Source organism: Dermacentor andersoni, chromosome 8 (genome assembly GCF_023375885.2).
Source record: "Dermacentor andersoni chromosome 8, qqDerAnde1_hic_scaffold, whole genome shotgun sequence".
Taxonomy (NCBI): Eukaryota; Metazoa; Arthropoda; class Arachnida; order Ixodida; family Ixodidae; genus Dermacentor; species Dermacentor andersoni.
The window spans coordinates 1,919,830-1,944,645 of NC_092821.1; the positions used below are offsets into that span (position 1 = coordinate 1,919,830).

Below are 24,816 nucleotides of genomic sequence, written 5' to 3' on the forward strand. Positions count from 1 at the left end.
AGAAGAAGGGACACCTGAAACGTGAGCACGGGCGAGCACTCCATGTCCGAAACGGTGTTGTTCCATTACTTAGTTTAAGCAACTTTCCCCTGTCATGTTTAGTTAAGTCAAAGTTATGTCAACACATCTTGTCAGGAAAATAAAGCTGTACTAGTAGCAAGCTGCGATGGGCTTACATTTTTTCCCTAGAACTGTTCGTTAACCAAAAACTTCGTAAGCAGAGATTGTGCGCAACGTCGAAGCATTTATAAGCGAGGAAACGTCATTGAAGAAAGAATCGGTGAAGAGGTAGGCGGGTCGTTAATATACAACTTTAGCAGACAAGCGGTAGCTCACGCACAGCTGCACAAGGGGAACACGATTTCCGAAACCTTTCTCAGCGGAAGGAAACGCCTATCACTATAATCAATTCCGCACTGTGCCAATAGAGTTGCACACGCTATTCTGAAAACCAGCGTGCAGCAAGTATCAGGACAGGTGTCACTGTTGTCGTGGGTGTTCCACTTCCTACGTTCGCAAGGCACTCTATACACACACGGGAAGCGGACACAACACGCATGAACGCACGTATAGTTGGCGAGCACAGTTGCTTACGGTTTCAACAGTACGACGAGGTCGAAGGGAGCTCTCCAAGTTTCCAGTGATGCGTCCAGCATGTTACTTGCAGCATAGAAGCCGCTGCGTAGTGGACGAGCTGAGGCAGGCTAATAATATGCGTTACTTCTTTGCGACGTCCACCAAACTTTCCACGACAACCAGCGAGACAAAGGGAACACGCTCCACGGCATGACAATCGTTGGTCTGCATTTAGCTGGCGCGCCAGGCATAAGGCGTGTTTACAGCGAGACGCAAGCCATCTTCTGGCACTTTCGTGCTCGCGAACTACGTCTCATTTCATTACATCATCAGCCTGCTGACGCCCACTGCAGTGCAAAGGCCTCTCCCATACTTCTCGAACTCCCCCGGTCCTGTGCTAATTGTGGCCACGTTGTCTCTGCGAACGTCTTAATCTCATCCGCCCACCTAACTTTTCGCCCCCCCTCCTGCGCTTCCCTTCCCTTGGAATCCAGTCCGTAACCCTTAATGACCATCGGTTACCTTCCCGCCTCATTACATGTCCTGTCCATGCCCATTTATTTTTCTTTATTTCAACTAAGATGCCATTAACTCGCGTTTGTTCCCTCATCCAATCTTCTCTTTTCTTATCCCTTAACGTGACACCCATCATTCTTCTTTCCATTGCTCGTTGCGTCGTCCTCAATTTAAGTAGAACCCTTTTCGTAAGCCTCCAGGTTTCTGCCCCGTACGAGAGTACTGGTAAGACACAGCTGTTTTACACTTTTCTCTTGAGGCATAATGGCAACCTGTTGTTCATGATCTGAGAATGCCTGCCAAATGTACCCCATCCCATTCTTATTCTTCTAATTATTTCAGTCTCGTGATCTGGACCAGCGGTCGCTACCTGCCCTAAGTAGATGTATTCTCTTACCACTTCCAATGCCTCGCTACCTATCGTAAACTGCTGTTCCCTTCCGAGACTGTTAAACATGAGTTTAGTTTTCCGCAGATTAATTTTTAGACCCACCCTTCTGCTTTGCCTCCCGAGATCAGTGGTCATGCATTGTGATTGGTCCCCTGAGTTACTAAGCAGGGCAATATTATAGCAAACCTAATACCACAATCAAACAAACACATCGAAGCAGCAAGCACTACCGATTGAAAACGAAGCAATAACAACACGCCGTATTTTCATATTCTACCAGCCGCGTAGAATACGATAATACCGGCGCCGCCAGTGCCGTCTGTATAATTGTGCGTCCGTTGTGGCCTCCGTGATTCCTACAATAATTAGCACTACAGCAGGTTTTGTGACATATTGGGCCGAACTACATACATATGTGGCAAGGCAGGAAGAAATATTGACATGCTCATGTTGTATGGTATAGTTTAGGGCAGAAATAAATTACGTGCAGTATTCTTGCTTTTGAATCGCTTATGCCGCATGTAGTCAGAAAATGCATGGCCTTCATGATCTGAACAATTTACCCTGAGAAAGCTGTCGCTGGGGTGTGATTTTAACGATTTCAACTTCGATCACTAGCCTAAAACCCCTAAATGACGTTATGCGCAGCCGTTACCTGCACTACCTGCGCCGTCACTTCGTTTCTCATTGAAGTAACTTCCTGCTGTCGTTTAAATGTAGCCCAGAAATTGTCGACACAACCTCGTAGGTACACGTGTGCAATGTGTGATGTTTCGGTGCGCTTTTTAACTGTGTCCGTCGCACAGGAAGCCACAAACACACGATGATTTTTAATTTTACCCGTGAGGCGCAGGTTACGCTTATGCGTTCCCTATCTTGCTTTTGTGACGGTGTGCTTATCGTGCGCGGATCGCGCTCATGTCATCCGTACCTTCTCTGTGCATTGTGTGACCCCCGAAGACTCCTCGAAAAAAAAAAAACTTGTCTGCAGCGTGCATTTGTCGCCTCTGAGTGGTGTGTGCCAGAAATGTGCGGCGGCGTTCGATGTGTTCCCGGCCCAAGTGCTGCAGTCACTGCATTCCAGCAAATACATACGAAGCGGCTGCTGACGCGCAGTTTTGCTTAGTGTTTCTTGGTTATATTTGTGATTTACCTCCACATGCGATAGAAACCACAATGTGCGCTTCCATTATATTAATTGGGTTTTTCTAATTTTGATTATTGTCATGTTCGCCTGCGTCAATGAGTGTCTGTTTAACGATGCTCTTGCTTGATAGTAAAAAACCTCTGAAATGGGGTTGAAATAATCAGGCATTTTATTCCTCGAGAAGTGCGTGAGTAGTAATTTTACGAGAGCTTAGTGATGCAGAACTGTACATCGAACTAAGAAACAATATATCTAAACGACTTGCAGTGCGTGAATCTTACTATGATGTGTCAATGTATCAGTACACTCTCAGTGCTAGCTGTGGGCCTACCGCACTGAGGCACAGCACATATTTGCCGTTGACGTGGTGCGAGGCCGGCCTCGCACCACGTTTACGGCAAATGCAATTGCCCAATCCGCTCTGAAGTAATGTACATCACGTTTTCATATAATTTGTTCCGTGTACAAAATTTCCCATGGGTGCACTGTTGCCTTCCAAAGTTAGAAAGACACTTTGAGATACTATTCAACAGTATTCAACACCTTCTGTGGAATGTTTATAGAGTGCAAATATAGAGCCGTTCTTAGACAGGCCGCACTTTAGCTTCTTTATATGTCCTATAAACGTTCCTTTATTGAATTCAGTACATATGTCATATGATGGCACATTTTAGAAAGGGAATAGATAGCCAGTCTATAGAGAGGCCGTATTAGAAGTCCTGAAAACATTCTATAAGTATTTTTCTATAGGATTTGGTACATAATATGTCAATACGACCTCTATAGAACGTTTATGGAAGGTGGATGTAGAGCCATTCTATAGACAGGCTGCTTTAGAAGTTCTGAAAACGTTCTATAAACAGTCTTCTGTAGACTGTTGTACATATGTTGACAATAAGCCCTTTATACACCGCTTATGGAGGGGGGACGGAGAGTCAGTCTATACAGAAGCCGCATTACAAGCGTAAAAAACTTTCTACAGACATTTTATAGAAGTTAGTACATATGATATAAGTAGATCCTTTATAGAACATTTATAGAGGGCGAATAAGGAGCCATTCTATAGACAGGTCGCCTTAGAAGTTCTAAAGACATTTTATAAAAATTACTATATAGAATTCAGTACATATGACACCAATACACCCTTACCCTCCATTGCGGATCTATTCTGTGTGAAATGACTTGTTTCTGCGAACAGGTTTCTTCAGACTTCCCATAGAGATTCTATGCATACGACTGTATAGATCGCGAGTTCCTATAGAGCCCCTTCTGACTCCATAGGAACTCATTAGGAGTTCTAAAGGATCTTTAAATCCATTTTCATAAGGGCAAGCTTGCCGCGTTGGCGATCTGCGACCGTGGCGGGAACGACAGACAACTCGGCTCCGGTGTCCACGAGGAGTTGGTGCCAGCGATGCGGTCAACTACGAAGAAGAGGCGGCTTGCGCGAGGGCTGAGGTCGCATGCAGCCGTTAGTGACTGGCCGGTGCGCTTCCCGTACACAAACAGGGCTGAGTGCAGCAGCTTGCTTGTTCGCGAAAGCTACAGTGATACCAGCACAACTGCCGTGGCGAGCCTCTAGGTGCGCTGCGAAACTGCAAAGGCGAATGCTTGAGCCGAAGTTGGTCGCCAGTGTTGCCACTCGTCGCCAGCTTCTCCAGTGCACTGATAAGGCGGTTGACTGTTTCCTCCAGGAGCGATATATAGGCCTGGCTGCAACCGCCGCAAGGAATCCGGTAGACAACCCCATGGAAGTTGATATCTGGTAGGCGGTCCTTAAAGTTCTCAAGCACGTTCCGTAGCTTGGAGTTTGGCACATGTCCAATGCGCAAGTTGTATTTCGCAAACACGCGGGACAAAGCTTCACTTATCCCGCGAACATACGGAATGCCTGCGCTGGCGGAAAAAATCTTCGGGTTAGCTGTCACTGGCTGCAAAACTTTCTTTTCAGTTCTTGCCACAAAATGATCGGGGTAGCCATTTTTGGAAAGTTCCCGCTGTAACATCTTGAGCTCGGATTGAAGGCGCTCTTTCTCCGCGCAGATCCGCCTGGCACGCGTCAACAGTAACGAAGCAACCGATTTCTTGTGAGCCGCGAGATGATTAGAATTGAAGTCAAGGTACCGGCCTGTGTGCGTAAGCTTGCGGTATACGGTGAAGGACAGCTCGCGGCCTTTCCGAAGGACAAGGACGTCAAGGAACGGCAGGCAGTCGTCCTTTCCGATTTCCACAGTAAACGGCAGCATTGGGTGCACTGCGTTGAGCTCATGTAGAAGGCTATGGACGTCTTATCTTCGTAAGACGCAAAAACACTCGTCCACGTAGCGCTAGGACACCTTGGGTCTTGGTTGAAAACAGGCGAGAACTCTGGCTTCGACGGCCACCATGACCAGGTTAGCGGTATTTACGGATAGTGCCGTCTGTCTGCTTGTATATCCTGGAGCTGTAGGAAAAATATGTGTTGCTGAGGCAAAATGTCAGCAACGTGCAGATGTCCTCAACGTCAAAGGGTGTGCGTACGCCGAGAGGATGGTAGTTTTCTGAAACCTCTTCGCATGTGCTGACGGCCAGATCGACAGGCACAATAGTGAACAAGGCTACGACGTCGAACGACACCATAACGTCCTCAACATCCAATTGCAAATTGTGGAGCTTTTGAACAAAGTCCGAGGAATCCGCCATGTGTGTCCCATATTTGCCAGCTAAGCGGCTCAGTACTCTGTGCAAATACCCTGATAGGTTCTGCAGCGGAGACCTGGTAAAGTCCACCATAGGTCGCAAGGGGACGCCGACCTTGTGGACCTTGGGTATACCGTAAATGGCGGGGGCTGAGCCGTTGGTGCAGAGCAGGTGGTCGTAGAATTTCTCTTTGTCCGGAGGTACGTACTTGAAAAGGCTGGCCAGAACTTCTTGCAGTTTTCTTTGTACCCTACTTGTGGGGTCCTAAGGCAATGGAGCGTAAGTTTCCTTGTCTTCCAACAGGATGTACAGGGTCGTCCTTTATGAAAGGGAACACATGAGCGCGTGGCCTGTGCTTTGCGGAGGCTGCTTAGAGCGCCAGCAACAGGCAGCAAGGGAAAGCACGTCCGCTTGTAGCGGCATCTCTTGGCGGCCAGAATAAGCAAGCACGGCTGATAGACAAGCGGCTGTGGACTGCCTCCCACGCCAGGTGGATGCGCAACAGGCGGGACCTGCAACCAGACGCTGCTAGCAAACCGCATTGGTACGCTAGCACATTGGAAGCACCAACATATGCCTGCCAGTTAATAGGCACTCCCAGCGTATTTTATAGCGTAAGCATTCTTTGGTGAGTACCGCAGCAAGACTGTCCGCGACGCGAAAAGTCTAATGCCTTGTATCTGCACAAAAATGCGCAATGTGCGAACTTACGACATTTAGTTATTATAATAATGTAAACGTAGATGATTGGTAGCTTTATAAGCGACGAGGAACAATTGAAAATAAATATTGTTTAGAGAGAGAGAGCAAATGATAAAGGAAAGGTAGGGAGGTTAACCAGGACTGAGCCCGGTTGGCTACCCTACAATGGGGAAAGGGAAAAGGGGACGGAAAGATTAAAAGAAGAAGAGAAAGTCTACTGGGTATATCGTTCAGTCACTCAGTCCAGATCACAGACGCTGACTCTATCCAGTAGCCTTCAAATATCGCAGCAGAGCTGTTGTGGCCTTTTGTAGCTGCGATATGCGAGGCCATGGTCCCAAGATCTTCTTCAAGGTGAACGGTGTTCTATCTAGCTGATTGAGAGCTGTGCAGAGGTCATGTCTTTCGTTTTGAAAAGATGGGCAGTAGCACAGTAGATGTTCTATAGTTTCCTCGGCACCGCAGGCATTACAGTCGGCGCTATCAGTCATTCCAATCAAAAACGTATATGCATTGGGGAATGCGACGCCCAAGCGTAAGCGGCACAGCATTGTTTCCTCATTTCGCAGAAGCCCTGGTAACAGCCGCAGTTGCATAGAGGGGTCGAGGAAATGCAATCATTCTTGGGTGAATTCAGGTGTGTGCCACTTCTCTAATGTCATACGGTGTGCTACCTGCTTAGGTGTTGGGCTGCGTCGGTCCGCAATAAACGTACAAAAACAAAGGTTGCTCCTTCGTGTGCTTCCCTAGCAGCTTCGTCAGCGAGGTCGTTGCCGGAGATACCGCAATGGCCAGGCAGCCACTAAAACACGACGTCGTGTCCTTTCGCTATCATACGATGGTGCGTTTCTCGTATCTCCGACACTAGTTGTTCACACGACCCGCGACGAAGAGATGACAGAAGACATTGTAAGGCCGCCTTCGAATCGCAGAATATTGCCCACCGATTAGCGGGTTGGTTGTTAATGTAATCAACGGCACCTCGGAGGGCAACAAGCTCCGATCCGGTCGATGTTGTCATGTGAGAAATCTTGTATCGGACGCTAATTGATCGTGATGGTATAACCACTGCGCCGGTGGAGCTGGTCTGAGTGGAAGAGCCATCCATATATATGTGGACTAGGTCAAAGTAGAAAGTGTTCAAGCAATCTAGAGCTGCTTGCTTCAGGGCCAAGGTAGGCAGGTAGGTCTTCTTTCTTATCCCTGGAACCGTGAGACGCACTTGAGGTTGTTTTAAACACCACAAAGCTGAGGTTGAACGTGCTGAGGGTGTGAAGCCCGATGGTAGCCAGGCACGATGGATGCTGACCTCGTTGGAGAAGGACGCCTGTGGTCGTCGTTCTGGCAGGCAAGCAAGAGAGATTGATTGCATGCGTGAAACACGACGAACATGGGCCCTAAGCGTGTCGATGCTAATGTAAGTCGTGATCGGATGGTCTCGAGCCATTATAATGGTTCCTGCTGTTGAGGCGCTCCGCAGAAGTCCTAGGCAAACACGTAGTGCCTGTGCTTGCACGCTCTGTAGTTCTCGAAGATTTGACTTGCATGTTTTAGCAAGCACGGGAGAACTATAACGTAGCAATACGATAAAAAGTGCTCGATATAACTGTAGCATGGAGCCCACTGACGATCGCCATGTTTTCCCGGTGATAAACTTGAAGACATGAACAATAGATGTGAGCTTCTTCTTCAAGTGGGTAACATGAGGGCTCCAAGAGAGGTCCCGGTCCACAATGACTGCCAAAAACCAATGGTTTCTCTTGTAGGAGATAGGCTGGCCATTAATGCATACTGGATAACGTGACATTTGTTTTCGTGTAAAAGCGACTAACGCACATTTTTTTGTTGAGATGGTAAGGCCTTGTGTGTGAAGATAGTGAGATGCCTGTGTTGCTGCTTTTTGCAGCCTTGCGCGAACCTGCAGACAAGTGACCGCTGATGACCAGATGCAGATGTCGTCGGCGTAGGTTGAGACACTCACTGTTTCCGGTAGGGATTCGGCCAGCACAAGAAGTGCGAGGTTGAAAAGAATAGGGTTTAGAACCCCACCTTGGGGAACTCCTCAGCATATGTAGTGGTCGGTAGTCGGACCACCTTCCGTACGTACGAACAAGGACCTTTGTGCCAAGTAGTTTCTGATCCATCGATATACTCGCCCTCCTAGTTCAATTGTCAAAAGGGCGTCTAGAATGGATTGATGGGAAACATTGTCGTAAGCGCCTTTCACGTGCAGAAAGAGCGCTACTGATAATCGTTTCCAAGATTTTTGCTGTTCTACAGATGACACTAAATCGATGACACTGTCAATCGATGAACGGCCTCGTCGAAATCCCGCCTAGAATCAGGGTAAATCTTGTGGTGTTCTAGGTACCATTCGAGACGCATGAGGATCATGCGTTCCACGAGTTTCCCGACGCAGCTCGCAAGTGCTATAGGCCGATACGATGCCAGTTCGAGTGGTGACTTTCCTGCTTTTAGTAGCGGTACCAGGCGGCTCCGTTTCCACTCCTGTGGGACGACACCATCTTGCCATGAACTATTAAAAAGGCTGAGGAGTTCTCTTCGTGCTTCTCGGCCTAGGTGGCGCAAAGCAGTATATGTTACGCCATCGGGCCCTAGTGAAGACGAACACCTACAGAGCGCCATAGCAACTTCTAACTCTTCCATAGAGAATGGAGCCTCCATACTGGTATCTCGTGGACCGGGGATGTCGCTTAAAGCCATCTCAGGAACTAAAACTGTGCCGCGGCGATTTGCGCGCAAAATTCTTCTGCAACGTCTATCTCACGGCGGTTTTGATAGAGAGCGAGGGCGTTAAAAGGGTGTCGTTGCTGGGGTCTTAAGCAAAGACCTCGTAGGGTATGCCACACACGGGACAATGGCTTGCGGGGGTCTAGTGACTCGCAAAAGCATTTCCATCTTTGATCCGCTAGCTTATCCATTCGGCGTCTTCTTTTGCATGCGCCGAGCTTCTCTGAGGTCAAGAATTGACTTTGTGCGCCTGTACCTCTACAGCACGGCGACGTATTGTACGAAGCCTTTCCAATTCAATGTCATTCTCTGTACGCTTTTTCGAATTTGTGAAGCAACGCGTGCAATCTTGCATTGCGTCTGCAATGATGTCTTCTAATCTGCGTGCGATATGTTTCTTGCGGGTGTCTTCTACTCGATCTTGAAAGACTGACCAATCGATTTGGCGAGACACATCCGGTAATGCGGCGTCTAGACCATTGATCCTCACATAGGTCGGAATATGATCACTTCCATGGGTTTCGATATCAGTGAACCATTGCACGCTCGAAGTCAGGCAACGTGACATCAAAGTCAAGTCAAGGCAGCTACTGTACGTTGTTCCTCGCAGGAATGTCGGACTTCCGTCATTTAGAAGACACAGGTTGTGGCCTGATGCAAAGGATATTAATGGCCTGCCTCTCGAATTCATCCTGGAGCTTCCCCATATATGGTGGTGAGCGTTGAAGTCCCCTGTTATTATCCAAGGACCGGGAGTAGTAGCCATAATATCTTCTAGTCTTTTGCTGTCGAACTGTCTTGTTGGGGATAGGTAGACGCCAATAATAGTAAAAGACAGCCTCTTCTTTTTCACACTAACACAAACGTATTGGTTACCGTCGTGTGGCGCTAAGGGTTGCGAAAAATACGTTAGGTCCTTGCGAATGTAAACCAGAACCTTACTACTACGGACACACGTTGTTGAAACAAAAGGTTCATATCCTGATAGTCTTATGGAGGCTGATAAGTTCGGTTCACAGATCACCAGTATAGGAAAGTGGTAGTCAAACACGAAGTGTCGAAAATCCGATATACTTGACCTTAGGCCTCTCGCATTCCATTGGAATATGGAGGCACTTCTGACATCATCCCGGAACGATCGCTGTTACTGTCGATGAGCCATGGTTCTGCTGTAGAAGTTCTCAAGCGCTGGACTTCTGAAGGCTCGCTAGAACCGGATTGATGGCATCCAGCACTTGCAACGGACTTCGAGCTGTTGGTGTCTGTATCTTGTCCAGAAGAACACGAATAGCACTCACCAGAGAGCTGATCATGACAACAATTTGTTGATTTTGGTCCGTCAGTTTATCAGGAACAGTCGAAGTGTCCCTTACTGTAGAAGTCTGATTTCGCTCAGTAGGAGCATGTAGCCTCGGGAGTGCAGGCCACGCGTCAGCAGCAGGGCTGTTCGTTGCATCTTTGTCCTTTGAGCTGACTGCGTTTGGCCTGGGCGGAAGAGTGGGTGGCAGTATACGTGGCTGGCGCTCTGCAGAGGCTTTGAAGGTTCGTGATCGACGTCGGCGACGCGATCGTCGCCGCCTAAAATAGATGTTGCTGCTTCTTGGTGAGACGAGTGGTCTCCAACCATTTTCCTCAATATTGCCATTTCCTTGCAAATTAAAGGGCATTCCTTCGAGTAGGCATCGTGAGGGCCGCGGCATTTTGTGCACTTCAGCACACTGGCTTCGCACGTGTTACTGGTGTGGGGCCCAGTGCAGCGAGAACAGACGGTAGTGTTCTTGCACACATGCCCAAACTTCATGCACTTCCAGCACTGCAGCGGTTTTGGTATGAAGGGGCGAACTGCGTGTTGGAAGTGGCCCACTTTTACATGCGATGGTAGGGATTCGCCTTTAAATAAGATTTTGACACACCGTGACGTGCCGAGACGAAACGCGTTTGTGATGATGGTGTTTTCTGTAGTTGGCTTGATTAAGATCGACAGATCGGTGTCGACAATGGTCTCATCAACATCGCAAATTACGCCACTACTGATTTGTTTGCCCAGCGGAATATGATGGCGGACTTTCATCCCGTCAAGTTCCGTGACATTGCGCAAAGAATCCAACGCAGCCGCGTGTTCTCCGTCAATCGCTAGGACGTTCTTACGGGTGTTCACTCTGATGTCTTTGATTTCATTCGGAACCAGTGCCTCTAGATGTGAAGACACATCTTGCCTGTTGAGGCGTCTCAGGTTGTCAGTAGCGAGAACTGGCGTGAACAGGATGGTGAGCCCCTCGGTATTCCGCGAAGATCTGACGGTGGACTCACTCGAATTCAAGGATGCGCTGAGAAACCTTCGTTTTGCTTTACGACTCCGCACCAGCTCGAAGGTGTCGTCACAAGAATCTTCACCGCTGACATAGAACTGCATGGTGTCGTCGCTGTCAGTGTCGCTCTCGGTGCCGTTGCGCTTCCTGGAGGCAGCCGCCGCGGGCACTGCCGAAGTGCCTGAAAGGCACTTCGTCTTCCTTCTTGTTTAGAGAGAATAACGCTAGAGATACATAGGGTCCACAGAAAATGCATGGGGAGGCTACTTAGGTAGAGGTAGGCCAATGGAAATTTGGGGGTAGGCAAACGTAAATTTGTGAGTGGGCCAATATAAATATTGGGATTCGCCAACTTAAAATTTGGGGATGTGCCAACTTGACATATTGAAAAATTTGGAGGTGGGCCAACTTGAAGTTTCGGTGTAGGCCAATATAATTTTGCGAGTGAGCCAACTTATATTTGGGGGTAGGCCAGCTTAAAATTTGGCGGTGGACCAACTTGAAATTTTGGGGGTGGGACAACTTGAGTTTTGGAGAAATTTCGAGGTGGCCCAAGTTGAAATTTGAGCGTGGGCCAACTTAAATTTGGTAGTTGGCCAAGTTGAAATTTGGGGGTATGCTTATGCACGCTATGACAACTGCAGTAGAGTTTCTGGGAATGTTTCTTTACGATAGAGCCCTGGCTGCCCACTACCCCCCCCCCCATAGCATGAATAAACCTCGCGAGATTTGTAGCGGTTTAGAACCGAAGTGCACCAAAATGAAACTTCAGCTTAGGTAAATAAACGTATTTTATTTATTATTCAGGCTTAGTTACTTCTATAATGATGACATTTGGCTAATTATTTAACCTTAGGGAAAGTTATGGTGAAGGCGTTTGTATCTGTAAATAATAATAAATATTACCTTATTAGGTCTAACTAATCTTAAGGAACCCTTAATTCTTGATTCTACTCCGTTGATTTAGCCTTAATAACCTTTTCTTGGTCTAATGATTTAGCATAAGCTGATTTTAATTAGCGACAGTATTCATAATGACCCTCAATTAATTGCCGTTGCGTTTAACTATTCTTATGGTAACTAATCCTATAAGTCTTTATTAGCCTTACTTACACTTATACCTCTCCAGTACTCACTATATATAATAAAAATCATGTCTCATTAGTCATACGTAGTCATAAGGCACTCTCATATACACCTCAGTAGGACATCATGTATACCTATGCATGCAGTGAATCGTGTCACGCGTTACAGACAGAAAAACGGACGTACGGACGGACGGAAAAAGTACCGAAGGAAGAAGCCCTAGAATGCTTACGCATTAATATAGGTACGCCAAGAGTACCTAATAACTACCGGGCGTATGTTCCCGCTTCCACGTGTCCAGTGCGCTTGCGCATCCCACGCGGTTTGCTAGGCGCAGACGTTGCGCTGCAGGCCCCGCTCTTGGCGCAATAGCCATGCGAGGTGGCGGTTCCAGCTAATTCTAGCAGGCGCTTGCCTAGCGGCCATGCCTGGTTATTCTAGCCGCCAACAGATGACGCAACAAGCAGACGTGCTTCCCCTTGCTGCCTGTTGGTGGCGCTCTAAGCAGCCTCCGCAGAGCACGGGCCACGCGCTCGCGTGTTCCCTTTCATAAAGGATCGCGCTGTACATCTTTTGGTCGTAGTCGCCTCTATCAAGTAGCACAGTTGCGTTCCCTTTATGGGCAGGCAGAACCACAATATCGTCGTTTCCGCGCAGCTTCCTCATGGCTTGCCTTTTAGATGCAGGTAGCCCGGTTTCTTAAGCCATCTTGAGAGTATCCCAATGTATTCTTCCCGTAGAGATGGAAAGAAAAAATATACATGCATAACGTCACCTGGGAAGCCGTGTGCGTGTGTCTTATTTGCGGCAGCTACGTCTCTTACCAATCAGGTCAAGAAGTAGTTCCCTTGAACACTCTAGAAGGCAGCAACTGACGTTCCTTTGCCAAAATGGCTTGAGTGTTGTCTAAAGACATTGTGAATTACTTGTAGTATTTGCACGCTTTCCGATGGTTGTATCAATCGACGGTCAGTTGCATACAGGAATGCCTACAGATTTATAGGTCTTGTGTGTGATCACGATCTTTCCTGCATTTGCAACATTTATTAACGGAGATAAATTACTAAATTGCATCCATCATCCTGAAGCCTATTCATTCAAATGACTTTATTGATTGCTCTTGGCCGAAATCCTGAAGTGTACTTGTGGAAAGTAAGAGTGAGCATTTGCGCCATTTCGGTAACAGTGCTCTTCTCCTCGTGGGCTGCATGCTTAGTCCGGCAGAGTGTACAAGCGGAGTTCAGCGAGCTCAAGTTACGAAAGTTCCAGCTCGCTAAATTGAACTGTCTAGTCAAGCCGAACTGCTTCGGACACGTATTAGTGTTGTCTAGCAGCTACTATGATTGTCACTGCACAACCTGGAGAACACAGTCTCCGCTAATTCCTCTGGAGCGCACGTTCATCACCTTTTACCACTTAGACGCCGCAGTGACGCGGCGCTGTCGTGTCGCTGTGGTTGACAAAGCGCCCAGTAGTCGTTTTTCAACTTTCGTCTTGTTTAATCCACGCCCTCGTTTACGATATTTCTTTTCCTCGCTTTCCCCTTTCCAATCTCTCTTTCCCCAAGTTTAGGATAGCCAACGCAGAGCGACCATTGCATCCTCTCTGCATTTCATTGCTCTGTCTATGGCTCGAAAATCATTACCGCTGCTATGGAAAGCCTCAAGGGGTCCAACCCTTCATTAGAGCCGGTATTACTCGAATTGAATGGGGCACAATATTACTTACCAGATGTAGATCAACAGCGCTAACCGCGTATGTCGGTCCCTAGGCGCTGGTAATGTAAATGTTCCAACTGACTCGATTTGCCTTCTTTATTGACAGCTTAATTTACTTCCAATTACACTGACATCTGCTGATCTACTTGTAAATGCACATTTTGCCGAAGCCTTGGTAAGTATAGTTGTGTGTGGAGCAGTTCATGCTGACAAATTCAAGGTTGAATGGGCTCTTGATTTTAAGCGTTTAGAACTAAAGCAATTTAACAGGGTGAATATTTTCAAGGCGCGTGGTTGACTCCTTGCTAAACATAATTGGCAGAAGCGCTGAACATAAATATTCCATTGATAACGAAGTGAGACAGCCATCAGAGTCAACGTGTGTATTTATTATTTATATGAAGCTGGCTCACAAAAGAACGCTTATCTTTTACGTCGATTCCAGGGCCATCCTCTGGGCCTGAAAAGTTCTTGCCTGGCGGCTCACCGTATCCGACACCACCGACAAATGGAAAATCACCACCGATAGACGACGCAATATTGAAGCCTTTGCCGCCTGCTGCACCCAGCTACCCTGTCCTGTCATCTCAGGAAACCGATGGCCCTGCCTATCCGGGGGATAAACAAGTCCCACCTGTGCTGCCTTATGGTCCCGTCGACTTACCACCTCCAGGGAGTCCGGACTACACCCTAGATAAGCCATCCGCGGTTCCTCTAAATGTCGAGCAACCAGCTGCGCCTGTCGTGCCCGGAGGCTACCCTGTGGATATACCACCGCCTCAGCTGCCTTCTGCCGAACCGGAAGCACCGCCAGTTATCGCAGCTGGCAAGCCTTTTACTTCGTCCTCTTGGCAAAACGCACGATGCGGCCTTCCCCTGAAGGGGCCCTCTTCCTTTATTCATTGTCAGAAGGCATTATAGCAGGGGGTTACAGCTTTTTACAAACCCGGCTTCGTATTAATTGCACACTTGTTCTTTAGATAAGCCATTACATAGGCAATACCCATAAGGAAAATGAATTCACGAACGGAACTGTCGTAGACCGGTATTAGTTAATTTTTAGCGTGTTGTCATTATAATATGAGACGTCGTTTGGGGCGCTATAACGTAAAACTATTCCAAACTTTTCTATTCCAATTTTGCAATCAGCCCTCCACGATTGGTCAAAACGTTTTCGGGCTACCCCCACCTCGCCTGTCCTTCACACGACGTCACGAAAACCGCGATAGGAAACCTCATATGACGTGTTCACACTGAGCAGGCATGATTAGACCGAACAAAATAAATTATTTCTTACTTGAAACCTTTTCGCCATTACCCCTCTTCTATTGGTCAGAATGTTACAGGCTGCGCCACTTGGCCTATCTGTCACGCGACATCACAAAATTTCGAAAACTCACGGCGTCAAATTGACGTCTACGCGTCAAAAAGGCACTAATGCGCCGAATAAAACTGAATTTTTTCCGAATAGCCGCAGGCTGTCCCCTTCCGAAAGGAGTAGAAGATGGCTGTCCGCCGATCGCTCAGGCACTGGCTACTCGCAAGCATGGATTTATTTGGCTATAATAAAGAATTTTTGCGTTGCAGTATAGCGTTATCGAGCCCTTTCGGCACTTCTACCACATCACTCTGCCAACTCTTTGCTGAGGATCCATTTTAACGGCATTCTTAACCTTCCGTTGCACGCCGCCGCGATTTTCGACCAGCCACTGCAAGCAGGAGGTGGACCAATGGCAGACACCGGTACCGCCCTCCACATCCGGTTATTTATTTTCATTGCGCTGGCTCGGATCCATCCAAACTACTTGAACGGGCTCGTTGCCTCTTGTCAGCCAATTAGATAAGAAACACCGTTCAACGTAGGCAATGTAATTCATTTTGAAAGCAAACAAAAGTGGCCTATAAATGATGAGGACGCTTGATTGGGCTGTTCGGACAACGCTGCGGGCCACCGCCCGATGCTTGCCTCAGCGGTTACGTGAATTGAATTCAGGAGTTTGAAATAAAAAGATTCGAATAGTTTTACGTTACAGGGCCCGCGATGTCGTAAAACGTTTTTCTTTTTCCTGTTCTAATTTTAGCAATATACACGCACACTTAGAAAGAACTGTCTTAATCTGAATTCATGCCGTTGCAGCAAAAGAAGCTCCCAGACAATCGCATTCTTCATAGCAGTAACGCCTTGCTCTCTTCCATATCGGCTCAAGACAAACCTAACCGCTTTGTCTTGCAACTTTTTGAAACGCTCAATCGAAGTGACTTCCGATGAATCCTAGTTGAGACAAGTGTGTTCCAAAAAAGGCAAAGTGCATGAAAATTGCGCGGTGTTTTTAAAGGAAACTGGGAAATTTCGTAGTTCCGCTGAATGAAGGCTAGCGCCCTGCCAACTTTCGCTACGAATTCATCTACATGTACATTCCATGTACCATTAGGATAACGTAGCAATCCCGGGTGTTTATATATTTCGGTTTTTGTTAGTAGTTCAATATTTACAAAATAATAAGCAATAATTGTTTCTTTTTGACAGCAAAGAAGATATCACGGACGTTTTTGGTGTTGGTATGCATATTCCATTCTATACAACATGTGTACATTCTTTGCATGTCGTAGTGCTGCTGATCCACATCGCACACACGACTACTTCCCTATAGGCAACACAGTCGTATGCAAGCGGGTACACCCTTGACGTGAGATTCAAGGAAATGTCATAAATGTAAATCAAAAACAAAAAAAAAAGAGCGCACGAGCACAGACCATTCTGGAGCCCATCATATAACATTAGCTAGACTAGATTTTTCGTCATTTAGTACCCCACATTGAATACGCTGTGATAGATAATTTTCAATTGAAGTACTTTTTTTATACAAACTTATTTGCCTTTGCTTGTACGAGAGAAGGGAATCAGAGACAGTGCCAAGTCTCTTCGTCATGTCAAGAAATAGGCAGCCATTTCGTCCACCGCCATCAATTAGATATGCTGAATCATAAGATTCATCAAGTTGAGTCGTGCAAGGCAGACCTTTATGCGAAATTCGTACTGTTCATTAACTTGCAGATTATTTACAGATATACGCTCCGTAACAGTATAAAAAAATATAGCTTGCACCCAATGTATATGTTAGGTCTTTTAGCGCTGCCTCATCGTCTCATCAACCCAGGGGGTCCAGGCTACTCTGTAGAAAAGCCATCCATCAGTGGTGCCGCACCAGCTGCGCCTGTCGTGCCCGGAGGTTACCCCGTGGATGTACCCCAGTTGCCTGAACCGGAAGCACCTCCGGTGATCACAGCCGGCAAGCCTTTCACTCCGTCGTCTTGGCAATACGCGCAATGCGGCCTCCCCTCGAAGAGACCCTCGTCCCTTCGTGGACCATTCCCGTGGCAGGTGAGGCATCTCGAGCGCCGAGGCGGCGTCGCGACGTTCGGGCGCGACTGAGGGCCTCCTCTCTCTGGTGCCCCACCGGCGTCTCGTCATGTCGCCGGGCGGGCCCAGTTACGTCCCGAAAGCCGGCGTCGCGGCCGCTGCTCTTCTGCCTGTGACGCAGGTTCCAGCCGTCGTGGCAAAACGCAGGACTCTCGAAAGCGCATCACTGTATACATGTCGTCTTCGTGCCCTTCTTTGTCAGATTGCCGTCCTTGCAACTGTTTATATCGTTAATTAATGAACATAATTTGTGCAGTTGAGCACTTGCACTTTTACTTTGAACATAACACGCGCTAGTTGCGACGAATTCGCGATGTTTGCCATGCCAAACTCATTCTGTTTCGGCCGAAGCAACGTTTTAATAGTGCTGAAATTTGTGCAGTGGCCGGCGCCGCAACGGCGTAGCTAAGTTCTCCTCAGTGCACATCGCCTAGTTAGCGGAGCCCCATCGATGCCGAAAGCTGGATCCACTTCGCTACTGGCGGATGACGGCCAGAGTGGAAGCATTCCTCTTTCATTAAACTTGGGTGGAGCCGAAGAGTGGCGCCCGCTTTGAAGGTGCCCTTTCGGATTTGCTGGCTCATATGGAGCGTGGTCTATGGAAGACGCCGCCAAAAGGCCGCACGTGAAAAGGAAGGTGCACTGACGGCGGCATCGGGCCTTTGTGGCTTACTTTTCGTGTCTTTTGAGTTGGTGGCAGGCAGCGTAAAAGTTACGGGGCACAGGAACAACGGAATACGCCCCCCCCCCCCCCCCCCCCCATAGGCTAATTTCAACGCAACTTTAACGCAAAAAGCACTCGCATATAAATGTAAAGAAGGAAATTAATAAATCCACAGACAAGAGTGATAGCGCCATGCGAGACGCACCATTAATCCAAAGCTGTCCTGCACGCCCTCTAAACATCGCGATTGTTTGCTTGTAAGCGAAACAGACGCTGGACTCACACAGACGAAATAACGCTGCTCTTCTGCGGCCTCCACGATCACACGGCAAGACTGCTCCAGGTTCGGAGACTGCTGCTCCGAATGGTGCTTTTTCGCGTGGCACGTGGAAACACTTTCCTGCTGATTTCCTTCTTCATATTGTTACGCCCACAAAAGGCGTTACTTTGAAGCCGGGTAGAGTTAGAAGCGATGGCCTTGGTCAACTGAGCGCCTGTCGAGATTCAGCGAGCCAGCCACACGTCGTCGTCCTCGTTCACCACCCTTCGGTGCCCCCGCATACTGTTTGTTGAGGCGTGAACCCACTATGCACCTAAGCGCGTCACATTCGTGAACCCACTACGCACCTAAGAGCGTCACATTTCCCTCCGCGCAGACGAAGCCCGCCGGGCAAGTCAAACAGGCTGTCGAGAAATAAAGGGTTTTAAACGGGCGACATGCGAAACTTCAGTCTTTGCTGACCGTCGGCCATTTGATGTGAGACGTGCTATGCGGTAGGTTAATTCGCTGATGCGCTCCGTAATAACATAGGGTCCAACATAGTGGGCCAGCAGTTTTTCACATAGTCCACGTTTCCTGGTTGGTTTCCAGAGCAACACTAAATCACCAGGGTCATATATCACGTGTCGGCGTCGGCGGTCGCAGCGTGCCTTCGAGCGGTCTTGTGAAACAAGAGTGCGTAACGAAGCAAGTCGTCGGGCTTCTTCAGCAAGACAGACTGTCTCTGATATACAAAGATTATCGTGGCTGGAAAACGGGAAGATAGTGTCTAGTGTATAACGAGGCGGACGAGCGTAGAGAAGAAAGAAGGGACTGTAGCCCGTAACTTCATGCTTTGAGGTGTTAAATGCGTACGTAATGAAAGGTAGCACGCTGTCCCAGTTCTTATGATCTGACTCGACATACATGGACAGCATGTTAGTAAGAGTTCTGTTCGTGCGTTCCGTAAGGCCATTTGTTTGGGGATGATACGGGGTGGAATGTCGAAACCTTGAAGCACATAGACGAAGCATCTCTTCGACCACGTCTGCAGTGAACTGCCGCCCACGATCGCTGATGATGACTCTGGGAGGTCCATGTCGGAGAATGACAAAACGCAGCAGAAAAATACACACTTCGGTTGCAGTAGCCGATGGTATTGCAGCTGTCTCGCAGTAGCGTGTCAAGTGATCGGCACACACGATAATCCAGCGATTCCCATCGGATGAACGCGGGAAAGGACCGAGGAGGTCGATGCCAACTTGCTCAAAGGGAGAGCTGGGGGGTGGCACTGGATGGAGTTGACCAGGAGGAGCACTCGTCGGACGCTTATAACGTTGACACTCGCTGCAGCTGGACACATACTGGGCGGTCGTCTGGCGCATTTTAGGCCAGTAGAACCTTTCTTGGAGGCGGTGGAGAGTTCGCGCAGAACCCAAATGTCCAGATGTTGGATCGTCATGCATAGCGCGCAAGACGGAGACACGGAGACTCTCCGGGACCACCAGAAGATATCGTGGGCCTGTAGTAGAATAGTTCTTTTTGTAAAGAACCCCATCACGAACACAGAAACGAGTGGATGGTGCTGATCGCCTTGCAGTATTGAGCAGTGGTTCTAAAGTTCTGTCTTTTTGTTGCTCGACCTTGAAGGTATTTATATCAGGAAATCCCGGCTCCAGTGATGCGATATAGCAGTCGAAGTTGTCCGCGTCGCAGTCCGTCGTTGGAAGCGGCATGCGCGAGAGGCAGTCAGCGTCGGCGTGTCGGCGGCCGCTTTTATAAGAAACGGTAAAGTTATATTCCTGTAAACGGAGTGTCCAACGCGCAAGCCGGCCCGACGGATCACGGAGATTAACCAGCCAGCAGAGAGAATGATGGTCTGTCACCACAGTGAAGGGGCGCCCGTACAGGTACGACCGGAAGCGCTGTACTGCGAAAATAACTGCAAGACATTCTTGCTCTGTAACGGTGTAGTTACGCTCGGACTTACTTAAAGAACGACTCGCATAGGCGACGACGTGTTCTTTGGTGTCGACGCGTTGAATAAGGACGGCGCCGATGCCAATACCGCTAGCGTCCGTATGAACTTCTGTGGGAGCCGCATGGTCGAAGTGTCGGAGAATGGGATGAGACGTCAGACGAGACTTCAGCTCACGAAAACTAGCTTCACATTCAGGAGTCCATTCAAAGGGAACGCCCTTCTGGAGGAGGCATGTCAGCGGATACGCGATGTTGGCAAATCCACGAATAAACCGGCGGAAGTACGAGCAAAGCCCTAGGAAACTGCGTAGCTCTTTTACATGGCGAGGTTGCTTGAAGGCTTCCACCGTAGCAGTCTTCGCTGGATCAGGCCGTATACCGTCCTTATCCACTAGGTGTCCCAGAACGAGTGTTTGGCGCTCTCCAAAATGACACTTCTTCGAGTTGAGCACCAAACCCGCTTTGTCCAAGCAGTCTAGCACAAGATCGAGACGTGCGTTGTGCTCACTGAACGTGCGCCCGAAAATCACTACATGATCTAGATAGCACATGCATACTTCCCACTTCAAACCACGCAGGATGTTGTCCATGAAGCGCTCGAAAGTTGCAGGCGCATTACAGAGCCCGAACGGCATCACATTAAATTCAAAAAGTCCATCTGGTGTTACAAATGCCGTTTTCTCCTTGTCTGCCTCGTGCATAGGAATCTGCCAGTACCCCGACCTCAAGTCAACAGACGAAAAGTAAGACGCTGATGAGAGGCAGTCGATAGCATCATCAATACGCGGAAGAGGATATACGTCCTTTTTAGTGATGGTGTTGAGGCGGCGGTAGTCAACACAAAATCGCCATGTACCGTCTTTCTTTCTAACCAAGGTCACTGGCGCTGCCCACGGACTACAGGATTCTTGGATCACATTCTTATTTAGCATTTCGTGGACTTGGTCATTGATCGCCTTGCGTTCCGACGATGAGACTCTGTATGGTTTCTGTCGCAGCGGTTGGGCAGATCCCGTATCGATGCGATGGTGTATACGAGAAGGAGGAAACAATGGTGGTCCCTCTTGCTGGAAGAAGTCAAACAGTCGGGCATGTTTTAGCAGAATATTCGCCACTTCGTGACGCTGCTTAGTGCTGAGCGACTTGTTTACCATAGTCAGAAATGAGGAGTGCGCCGCAGGGCAGACATTAGCGAAATGGCGCTCATCCGCAGAATCAAGGGCCTCTGTAAGAATGGCGAGCGATAGCACGTGATCTTCATGGTAGGCGGCAAGTTTCAGACCCTGTGGTAGTATTGCAGGTTCACTCGAACAGTTTACGGCCCATAAGTTGGTGCGTCCCTGAACAACTGACAGCGTGCAATACGGTATCAGTACATTCCTCTTGATGCAACTCAGTTGAACGGGCTCCACGGTAGCGTCAAACGTTCCGTCGGTGGTGGGGAAACAGGCGACTGAAACACACGTTGCGGATAACGGAGGCACAACTGTATCCCGGGATACACAAAGCACACTTTCACGATACGGTGGGGCTTCCATAAACGCCGCAGCAAAGCTCGTACCTACACTGATTTCACCCGTTTTGCAGTCGACGGTGGCACCACACAGTTTCAAAAAATCAAGACCCAGGATTACGTCATGCGTAGAATGAGGTAGAACAGCGAACTCCGCGTTAAATATTTGACCACCCAAGGTAACGTCTACATTGCACACGCCCACAGGATACAACAACTCCCCACTCACTCCGCGAAACGTATCAGCACGGTCCCAGCGAAACATCACCTTTCGTCCTAGGAGGCTTTTAAACGCAAGACTCATCACTGAAACGGTTGCTCCCGTGTCCACTAAGGCCATGGATGAAACCCCGTCAATTAGTACAAACACCTTATTCTTAAACATACAAATGGTTGGAGGTATCTCTGTCGATATCGAAGATTGTCCAGCGACCTCACCTCCAACGGCCGCGCTGGCTAGTTTTCCGGAGGTGGCGATGGGTATCGACGCCGCGGAGAGGGCGACCGGCTTACACGAGGAGCGGGTGGTGGTTCAAGCTGCGATCGGATGCTGGAGAACGGTTCCGTAGCGGCTCCGGGTGCTGGTGAGGCAAGCTTCCTAAATATGTGTGCGAGGGCGAATATGTTTCGCCCAGAGGAGCGCGGTACCGCCTAGACATCGTCGATCGGTCGAACCTCGGTGGTTGGCGGCGATTGCAGTACCTGGCAATGTGACCCAAGTCGCCACAGCTATAGCACACAGGTAAACGACGATCGATGAACTGCCCTTCGAAGCGCTCAGCCGTGGGGGGTCGTGTAGCAGAGCGGAGCGGCTGAGCCTGCTGCACAGGAGGAACGGTCGGTCTGCGTGCAAACCTGCTGGGGCGAGGGTGTTCTGCTGGTCGGTGTTCGGGCGTGAATGTGTCCTCACGTGGCCATGGAGCACCTCTGTGGTTGACGTCTGTGACACATACCGCCGGTTGCCAGGAAGCGCAGGGTGCGGCAGGCGCCATGTGTTGCGGGTAATAAGCGTCAGGTTGTCGTATGACGTCGCGCGCAAGTTCCTGGTGCCGCAGCAGTTCTTCACGCACGATCTGCCGTATAGTAGACGAAAGATCGGCAGACGGGCTCTCATCGACGCTGGCAATGGTTGTCACATTCGCCAGGCGTCCAAACTTTGGCACAATGCGACGTGTTTTCAACGTCTCAAACGTACGGCAATGACGCACGACATCTGAGACGGAATCAACGTGTTCCCGACTTATGAGGAAATTGTACACATCTTCTGCAATTCCTTTGAGGAGATGTCCGACTCGGTCTTCCTCGGACATCTGCGGATTTACGATTTTGCACAGCTTGAGGATTTCCTCTATGTATATAGTGCATGTTTCTCCAGGAGCTTGAGCTCTTTGAGCAAGTGTTCTCTCGGCGCGTTTCTGTTTGGCGTGGGTGTCGCCAAAACACTTCTTAATTTCCTCGACAAAGTGCTCCCACGTTGTTAGGGAGTCTTCGTGGTTTTCATACCACATCAGCGCTGTCTCACTCAGAAAGAGTGCAACATATTCAAGCTGAGTGATAGAATCCCAACGGTTGTAGCGGCTCACCATTGCGTAGTGCATCAGCCACTCGTCGACGTCTTCGCCCACTTTTCCCGCGAACGAGCGTGGTTCCATGTAGTGCCGCAAAGGTCCGACTGGCGCTGACCTTTGAGAAGGTGAAACTATAGCTGGCATTTGTCCACCTCCGTCCTGAGCCATAGGGAAGGTCGTTGGCAAGAGACCGGCAAGACGACGGCTCCGGCGAAGTTCTAGATGTTGAGACTCCGTGGTACGTTCTGTCGTACCCAGCACCTCCACCACTCTGTTACGCCCACAAAAGGCGTTACTTTGAAGCCGGGTAGAGTTAGAAGCGATGGCCTTGGTCAACTGAGCGCCTGTCGAGATTCAGCGAGCCAGCCACACGTCGTCGTCCTCGTTCACCACCCTTCGGTGCCCCCGCATACTGTTTGTTGAGGCGTGAACCCACTATGCACCTAAGCGCGTCACATTCGTGAACCCACTACGCACCTAAGAGCGTCACAATATTTTTCTGCAGGAGCATTTCACATTAAAGTTGAAATTAGCGCTTGTGTTTGGCGCTTCGTTGTTCCGGTAGTCTTGTTATTTTCGGGCCACTTTCCACCATAGATTACTACCATCTAGCGCGATCAAGTTAGCAGACAACTAGGCCAAGACTCAGTTCACATTAACACATGTACTTGAGTATCTTCTTTCGGGTGAGTGCTTTTCACCGTTAAAGGGACGTCCTCCCTTGCGGAAATAAGCGCGCGCAAGGCAGCGGCCTCAAGAGGAAGCTTTAGCACGGGTGCTCCTACCTAAATACACGTAAAAGGAGAATTCGTTTTTCTCGGCAACCACTGCACCAAATTTCACAAGGTTTCTTGCATTTAAAAGAAAAACTTAAAATCTAGTGACTGTAGGTTTCGAATTCTTGAGTTAGGTCGCCAATTTTTTATAAAAATTGGCAAAAATCGAAAATTTTCAAAGACTAAACAATCCAGTTTACAACTCTGTAACCCGACAACGAACCATGATAATACAATTCTGTGAATTGCATCTAATAGTACATCTAAATCGCACCAAATTGATGTGTTACACATGAATATCGAAATATTTTGTAATATGGAAATACAGCTTTTTCAGAACCCTTGTAAATAACGTAACAAATTCACGTAAGATATAAAATGACAGATCTCATTTGTCCGCTTTTAATGATCTAATGCATGTCGTTTACAGAACCGCGATATCTGTTCTTGATGCGGAACTATGAATTTGTAAACTTCATGCTGCTATTTTTTTCCCAACTGTCAAATATTTGAAAATCTTTTTAACAAAATTCAAGGCCTAAATCTAAATACCGCGTCAACAGTCACTAGAATTTAACTTTCTCTCTCTCAAATGCAGCAACTTTCATTAAAATCGGTCCAGCGGCTATCTCAGCAAAACGTTTTTGCGTTTAACATGTATTTGAATAGGCCGCGTCGGAGTTGGGCCCGAGCTAAAGCTTCCTCTGTTAAAACGCGCGGCGCGAAAGGCGCTTTCGCGGCCGGAATTCTCTGCTGCGCG

At 48.5% G+C, this 24,816-nt stretch overlaps 1 protein-coding gene across 1 annotated transcript in view; it reads left to right on the forward strand.

The window, feature by feature from the left end:
- The window catches only part of LOC126526721 (uncharacterized), a 418,451-nt gene that overhangs the window by 228,001 nt on the left and 165,634 nt on the right, over positions 1 to 24,816 (forward strand). Inside the window, exons 5-6 of the mRNA XM_050174576.3 lie at positions 14,321 to 14,701; positions 17,034 to 17,257. Coding sequence (XP_050030533.2) covers positions 14,321 to 14,701; positions 17,034 to 17,257 — 605 coding nt within the window. The remainder of the gene's footprint in view (positions 1 to 14,320; positions 14,702 to 17,033; positions 17,258 to 24,816) is intronic.